The following is an 8,549-nucleotide window of genomic DNA, read 5'->3' on the forward strand; positions in this document are numbered from 1 at the left end:
TAACAAGTTTATTTTCATAAGTTATTCAATATAGTTTATCATAAGTATCTTGTACCGAGAAGCACGGGTTCGAATGCAAGTGAAAGTGAGGATTGGATGTTGAAAATAGAGAGAGTGAGAGTAAGGATTTGAGCGAGAGTGAAGCATCATGGAAAGAGAGAGTCAGAGTGAGTGCAAGAAGGGGAAAAACAGATTATAAATAGGATAAACACAACGTCATTTTTTTTTTTATGAAAATTCATTAATATCAGTTTTTAAAACAATCGATGTTAACAATTGTCACATTAACATTGGTTTTTCAAAAAATCAAAGTTAAAAAACTCACGTTAACATCAATTTTTTGAAAAATTGATGTTAACAAACTCACATTATTTACGATTATACCACCATGTTTTTGTTAACATCGATTTTATTGAAAATTGATGTTACTGTAACGATATTAAAACCATTCTTTCTAGTAGTGGTTGGGGTTACTGATTTTCGAGATTCAAAACTTTTTTTGTTTTGAATCATTTGTTGAGATTTAAGGTTAGTTACATTTTTTTATGGCTGTTTGTTAGTTCTAGGTTCAAGAAGTGACTCCAATGAACTAATTATTTTTTTTTTCAGATTCTTGCAATTTTTTGTGGCTTTTAGCCACCTGAAGTTGTTAATCTTGTCAAAACACTTTATCAAACAAATTTCTAATGTTTTAAAACCATCAGAAAATGTAATCAAAGTAAGATAATAATAAAAGTATTGACACATCATCACTTAACTATTGAACTGAACGAAAGGACTAAAATGTTAGACGAAAAAAAAGTTAAAGAACCAATCAAGGTCAACAAAAAGTACAGGGACCAATATTATAAATGTCCAAAAGTTGGAGGTCCAAAAACATAATTAACCCTTATTATTATTATTACTAAGAATAAAAGTTGCATGTGAAACATCAATGTTTAGTACACTTATTTTTTTGTTATGATGCTTTGGAGACTTTGGTGGAGGCAGAATAGCAAAATTTAGGAAGGCATTAACCGTAATCATGTTGCTGTTAGCCAAAGAGCCATGAACAATATTCAAGATTGGGAGAGAGCTCGTGTTAGGCGACTTCCTGTTGCTCATCATCCTTGTTCGGGTTCCTGGCAGAAACCGTGTGTAGGTATGCTGAAATGCAACATTGATGCTGTTGTTTTTAGTTTGCAGAAGCATTTTGGGATTGGTTTGTGTTATGAAAGATGGAGGTTTTTTTGTGATAGCCAAGATTGTTCTTTTTGATGGTTCTATACCAGTAGTAGAAACTGAAGCATTGGCTCTTTACCATGCTAATAAGCTGGAAGGCTGGCCTAGGTTTTGATAAAATTATTTTTGAATTGGATTGCAAATCAGTAGTAGATGGCATGAAAGGGACTTATTCAGTGCGGTCTCAACTTGGTGCAATCTTTCACTCTTGCAAATACAAACTTTTCGGCACTTTGAGATAAGTCATGTTAGGAGATTAGCCAATTTCGTTGCTCACTCTTTGGCTCAAGCAGCAAAATCTTATGCTAGCTCTATAGTCTTTGATTACATACCTTCTGGCATCCATGACACTGTTATTAATGAAATGAGGTGATTTTCTTGTGTAAAAAAAAAGTACACATATTTTGTCCTCTACATATAAAAGGATTTACCCTTGTGCGTCTAACAAAAGCAAAAGCATCCATGAGGAAGATTATGGATCGGTATTAATGAGTTGAGTTTTTTTTTTTAATTTTTTTTATAAAGAATGATTTGAGCTTTTATTTTACCTAAATAGACAATGAAAAATTTCAAAAAAAAAATCTATAAGTTGAATCATGAATCATACTTTCTTAATAAATGTAAATTAGTTAGCTATATTATTGTATAATTAGGGACGGAAGAAGAAATTTAAATCAGCCTTTTGTATTGTCACTTATAAAATACACCATCAACCAAGAATCAAGCATGATGTTCTCATGTTACATTGGTTTCTAATTTCGGAGCTCCCACAGAGCACTAGCCAACTACACTAGTAATAGAGGACTGAACTAAACTGTAATATTTAGTATCTTAAGCACTACGCAATTGAAAGTTAAAAATTCTAAAGCCCACATATCAATCTTTACTATGAGGTTGGGTCTACTAATCAAGCTCACAAGTTATTTAATGAAACCCGGGAAAGAATCATATATGTTTGGATTGTTGAATTGCAAAATTAAACAGAGAACAAATTAACTTCAAAACCAAATCAAATTCAAAAAAATTATCAACCAAAGGATCCAATTCTTGTAGTAAATTATCATACTCCATGATAGAAATACGAATCCATGAACATTCATACCAATACAAATTCATAAGATGATATCCAACATGTATTCGCGATAACAGAAAACACAATCACATTCCTAAATTTACACGAACTCAGACACAAATATATATTGACTTAAGCAATCAATCGACCGCCCAAAAACTGAATTGGATTAATCAATCATATTCCTAGTCCTAATTAAATTCCAAAAACCTAATCATAATCATGAATTAAATTCCAGAAATAAAATAGAAATGGAAGAGCACACAAATCCAGAGATTAAGAAAAAAGAACTTCAATTCTAGCACAATCCTTGGCATTCTTGAATTGATTTTGAAATTCACCCTCCATGGATGGCTCCATTGAAGACTCGAGCAAGACCACCAAGAACAGAAAAGGGAAAGAATAAAGAAGAAATAAGAAGAGAGAGTAGAGACAAAGCTTTTAAAATAAAAAAATAGAAAAATTGTAAAGTTTATCAAACAAGTGTACCCAAAACTAGTTAATTACAAAACCCAACACCTAAATTTGTGGGCAACCCTAAAAAACTCTAAGGCCACCAAATTAAGTCTCTAGAAAGCTATTAAAACTATATTTGGGCCCTTAATATAGAGTTAGGCCCAAAAAATTACTAAAAAGTTCTGAAATCGAAAAATGTTAATTGCAGGGAGAACAACTTGAAGCTCGATTTTGAGCCCCAAAACACCAACATTGGCTTGAGCTTGTGAGAGACAAAAATGTAGAGTTGTCTCAGATTTCTAACAAGTTCTAGATCACCCAAATCCAAGCTTTGTAGCAAAAGTTATGACCTGCCAAGAAAATACTGTTAATATGAGTAAAAATGTGAAAATTAACATATCTTAACACTTTAGCTCAATTAGTCTCACTATCACAACTTAACCATGAGGTAAAAAAAAAATGTAAATTATGTCTAAAAATGAATCACTAATTAATGCCTAACGATGCTCTATCAAAGGGTCATAATTTTATAATGCCATTTCTCAGCATCCTTAAGATGCGGTGAGATTTGGATGGGACGGGACAAAGAGCACTTGATATTTATATTTCACTTATATCAAGAAAACCAAATATTAAAAAATAAGTTTTCTAACTATTAGAATATACCTATAAATTGTGGAACTATCAGATTCTATCTAATGGATATTGAGCATGTAGCTAAATAAATCAAGACAAAGGAATTGAACCACTACTAACCAGTAGGATCGGCATAGTGGTAGGAGGTTTGGAGTAATATACATTGTATACCAAAAAAATTGAACCACCACTGTCAAACCTCATCTTTGCAGGCAATCTCATGTATCATTTAATTTAAAAAATAAAACAAGTATTATAAACATGGATGGGGAGAGTAAAAAATAGGCAAAACAAGGTTTTTCACATTCCACGCATTCTGCATATCACTTTCATTTGTCATAATGCAAGATGAAGAAGAATATAATGTTGAAATGGATTGAAGAATAGTGCATACCATGATTTTTCTTGTCTGTTACTGTTGATCATCTTCACTAGCTTCCCCAAGGTCATTGTACGTCCCTTGTTTGCCGACAAACACTAGGGAGTGACAGTAGACTCTCTCTGTAAATAGAAGATTGTAGATTTGTAGTGTAAAACCCTTGACTCCTACCATATATGAGTTTCTCAAGCAGCTCTCCTTTGTCATTAAATTTCTCTAATTTTCCACAGTAATTTGATCCAAAGATTCCTCCATCTTTGGTGATGCATATCGGAGAAAAGAAATCCTGAGGTTTGCCATAAGTAGGGATAACAACAGACTTGGTCCAAGATGATTGCACTTTATATATTTTCATCACCCATATCTCAATCATTCCACAACCTCGGACCGAGTAACACACGCTGAGACATCCATCCATTACGCTCAAACTATAAGCTTCATATTTTTTCATAGTTAAATGATCAAGGAGAGGAATCTCTAATAAACTCCTTTGTATTAGATCAAATGCAATAATCACAGGAACCTTTCTATCCTTATAACAAACCATCCAATGAAGAGCCCCATTCAAGAGTGATCCGACTCTCAAGTCATCATAATAGAAATTCTTATATGAAACATGAATCTCCGCAAATAGAACCCAATTACCCGTTTTAAATGAAAAAATCGCAATTTCAAGTTTGCAGTCATCATCTTCAGACTCTTCATTTTTAGACTCACATAAATCAATAAGAATTAGTAAGTAGTCATCTACTGATGTGTCATACCCAAAACCACAAAGAAGATAGGTTAATTCATTTGCAAAGTTTAGGAATCGTTTGTGAAAACCTGTGGATGGATTCCATAGAATGAGATCATTGTTTCTCTTATAGTATAAAACTATGAACCCTTTGCATGATCCCAAAATCTCATGGTTATCAATGCAAGCAGAATGATAGTTATGTTCGCCAAGTTGCAAGGGACGTGGGGGTGATGAAGGGGGGAGAAGCAAATGCACCGCACTGAAATAATTTTTAAGCGGTGCCTCTATATCAATAGATTCAACATAAAAACGATAAGTTCTGAGAAGGAGTCGATGGGAGGGTGCAGCGGCTAGGTCATAATGGGAAATAGCAAATTGGGGATCAGAAATCAAAGAAAGCCAGGACTTACACACACACTTGAAACGCAAAACAGATCTGACGGGCAATCTGAGAAGAATTTCTCTTATCAACTCCAAAGGGAGAGTCTTAGTGAGATTCGGCATGTTGCTGCTTCCCCGCTCTTTGGCTTTTGCTAACACCCAAACAGGTAGAAAACTCAACATCTTAGAAGTGTTGCGTCAGTCTTAAATTGTGATTTGCGAAATCTTTTTATTCTAACCTCTTCTCGTTGTCAATAGTATTAATAGAACTGTCCAACAACCTTTTACCTTTTGCAAATACGTAAACAAAAACAACTTTTTTCTATCACTTTCCAACTAGATTTGGTGCAACTTTTTTTTTTTTTTTTTTTTTTTAAGAAAACATAAAATTAATCAACATTTTTTTGTTACTTCTCTCCATTGCTCTCTCACTTTCTATTTTTTATATTTTAAAAATCCCTGAAACTCCAGAAACTCCAGGGTCTCATTCTAGTTTAACTAAAAATGGAAAGTAAGAAGAAAAAAGAGAGATAATTTTTAAATTTTGGACGGAGGCTAGGGGATCTAATAGGATAGGTGATTTATGTCGACTAAAAGGAAAAAATCATTTTTAATATTTGAGAAATGAGTTTGGCTCTTCTAAAATAAGAAAAATGTACTTCAAATATAAAGTGTAATAATACCATTAATTAGAAAATCAATAATTAAAATTATAATAAATTCAAGTTGCATTAAATATGTATTTGATTTATCATATTTTTTTATTGTTAATTTTGTTTTTTAATCAACAATTGTAAGTATATTTTATTCTCTAAAGTGCATACGTTGCTTTTATAGGACTCAAATTCAGGAGAAATTATTTATATAGTTTTTCTATTTTCTTTTACTTTAGATACCATTTAGAAGGAAGGGTATTATTTTAGAGATAAAATTAATATATTTTTTTCCAATTTAATGTTACAATTCTGTAAGAACTTGAAAGATCACATTTGTACGTTTTTTTAATTTATATTTAAATGAAAAACTTGAAATTTTCAATTTAACTTATTAGAAAATATCAAACTTAAGTTTAATTTATTTCTCATTCATTATTTTTCATCTAAAAGAAATTTACATCACTTTTTAAGTTTATTAATTAAATATTTAATAAAAAATTTATATTTACGACAAGGATAACTAGTCTTTCTTTAATATGCCTAAAATTGTGGTTACTAAATTGATTAATATACAGAAATTTCTTGTGAGTTGGAGGGGAGGGACATAGGTGAGTAGCAAGGGTTAATTGGGATAAGATTTGTCGACCAAAGAAATATGGTGGGCTTGGGATAAAACATTTGAGCTTATTTAATGAGGCACTCCTTGGTAAATGTAGGTGGGGTCTTTTTCACGAGAAAGATGCTTTGTGGAGGAGGATATTAAGTTCTAGATATGATGGGGCGGAGAGGGTTAGTAAAAGAAGAAAGGTGCAATAATTTTTCGCTGTGGTGGATCTCTAGAGGCTCAAAATACCATTGAACACACATATGGTATGGAGACTCTTCCAAGATAGGCTGCCAACAAAGGTCAATTTGTGTAAAAGAAATATTTTACTGTCAGAGGAGGAATTATTGGTCCATTTTGTAAGCAGGAGGAGACTTTGGATCATGGTTTTTTAGGTGTGGACTCCCTAAGGGCATTTGATAGAAGACTACAAGAAAATTGGACTAGAGATACAAGAGAAGATCCTAGGGTTTGATAACTGCTAAATAATTGTATTGTTAATAATGGAAAATAAAGTAAAATTATCTTTAAAAATAATTATTTAGTAGCTATTTGGTCTAAATTGTTAAGAATTGATATTTTTTCTAAATATTGGATGCAGATATAACAACTGAAGGGACTAAGAGCAAAAAAAAGTATAGCAATTACGAAGAAAAAATAAAGAATACAACATTCAGGCCCAACCCAGCAGCACGCTTAGCGAGCGGCACGCGCTAAGCGCGAGATGGAGCACGTACGCTAAGCGTGCAGAGTGCGAGAAGAGCACGCACGCTAAACGAGGGACGCTCGCTAAGCGAGCTTACGAAGGCTCAGTCCACTTCAACAGCTATAAATAGAGAGTCCAACCAAAGGAAAAGGACACACCGAATCTCAGAGCATTCTCACTAATACCCAAAGCCTGAAAACTCTTCCTTAGGGAATTCTGTTCTCTCTTTCACCATTTTCTCTATTCCCTTCTTCCATCCCTTCTCTTCCATCCCTTTAGATCCAATTTTTCTTCCAAAATATTGATTAAAAAAAAACACAAAAATCTAAGTGTAAATCACTTAATCCATGTTGTTTTAGAATCATATTTAGTCATAATAATTGTCACATTATGTTATAAGTTTGTGTTGAATTTTTATTTTGTTGATTGAATTCTAGATACATTTGTTCATATATTATTGTCATTCTTAGCCTATATTTTGAATTTTGAGTCTAATTCATGCATGTTATTTAGTTCATAACATGTTCTAAATCAATTCCTATAAGTAGTCTTGTTGTTGAACTTTTTTTTTGTTTTCTAAGTTTCTTGCATGATGCCTATGAAGAAGTTGAGTTGTGGATGAATTTGTTAATCAAAATAAGTCTTAAGCTCTCTTGAATTGTGTTATTCAAGATAATTGAGCATAAGCAAACACAAATTGTAAGTATTCAAGCCATAAGCAACATAAACATTACTCTTGATTTCTAGGTTGAAATCGCTGGTGCTGGAAACTTGAACATACGAGCTTGCAAAAATTACTTGGAATTGGTCACTACGAATTTTGAGCTGAAATTTTTACTGAATTTTCTAGACATCTGGAATAAAATTAGAAAAAAATAACCAAGTGATTTGGATAAATGAAAAAAATAAGAAAAATCATACACATTGGCAGGAAAATCAGTGTCCAGAAAAAAAAAGTGAAAGGAAAGTGTGCTTATTGTTTGAATCAAAATTTGTTCTATAATTGGTGCCTATTTTATACCAATCTTAGTTATGAAATTTAAATTGAAAAAGAGTGTGAAAACAAGTGCCAAAACTAGAGGTTTCTTGAGTTTTTTTTTTTTTTTTAATAGTTTTTCTACTCTACTCTAGAGTCATTCTAGGTTTCTCTGAGTCCTAGCTTGCTTTTGTGTGTTTTTCATTGCTTTAATTGTTGAATAATCCTTTAAAATTTGTATTGTTAAAACTCTATTGGTTTAGCTTTCATTTCATATTTTTTGGGTCTTTGGTTATTGCTTGTCTCTTTGTTTCCTTATTTGTGAGTTGCCATATAGGGAATTGGAAAGGAGGATTGGTGTCATCCCTTGAAGAATTTGAGTCAAGAAGCAAGGGGACAATGTTCGATCGTGACAAGTGCATCGGATCGCGCAAGTAGTATAAAATGGTAAGAACCGAGTATCGAACTCTCGGGAAACTTGTGTTACTTGGTAAAGCTATATTCAATGAATAAGTGTCTAGTATGAAAAGAAATATGTTGACTATGAACAGGTATGTAGACTAACTATTAAAAGGAAAATCACGTGAGTAATGATGCGTAAAGACAAGTAGACAACACGTTGGTCTTCCTAATAGGTGTCTGATGTTAAAAGGATATTCTCTACTTAACAATGCTCATGTGTTCTATGGTGTCTCCTGAAATGCTAAACCCCAATTCCTCATG

General features: G+C 32.6%; 1 protein-coding gene across 1 annotated transcript; it reads right to left on the reverse strand.

The window, feature by feature from the left end:
- Positions 1–2,720: 2,720 nt before the first annotated feature.
- Positions 2,721–5,212, reverse strand: LOC102666783 (F-box/kelch-repeat protein At3g23880). The gene is made up of 2 exons (XM_041006352.1): positions 3,780–5,212; positions 2,721–3,099 (listed from the first exon to the last, which is right to left on the reverse strand). The coding sequence occupies exon 1, from the start codon at positions 5,065–5,067 to the stop codon at positions 3,832–3,834; it is 1,236 nt and encodes a 411-aa protein (XP_040862286.1). The 5' UTR covers positions 5,068–5,212; the 3' UTR covers positions 2,721–3,099; positions 3,780–3,831.
- Between the last annotated feature and the right edge of the window lie 3,337 nt (positions 5,213–8,549).

The sequence above is a fragment of the Glycine max genome, chromosome 10 (assembly GCF_000004515.6).
Source record: "Glycine max cultivar Williams 82 chromosome 10, Glycine_max_v4.0, whole genome shotgun sequence".
NCBI lineage: Eukaryota > Viridiplantae > Streptophyta > Magnoliopsida > Fabales > Fabaceae > Glycine > Glycine max.

Bases quoted from the DNA above. Each gene is read 5' to 3' on its own strand.
- LOC102666783 (XM_041006352.1), bottom strand. From the start codon at position 5,067: ATGTTGAGTTTTCTACCTGTTTGGGTGTTAGCAAAAGCCAAAGAGCGG.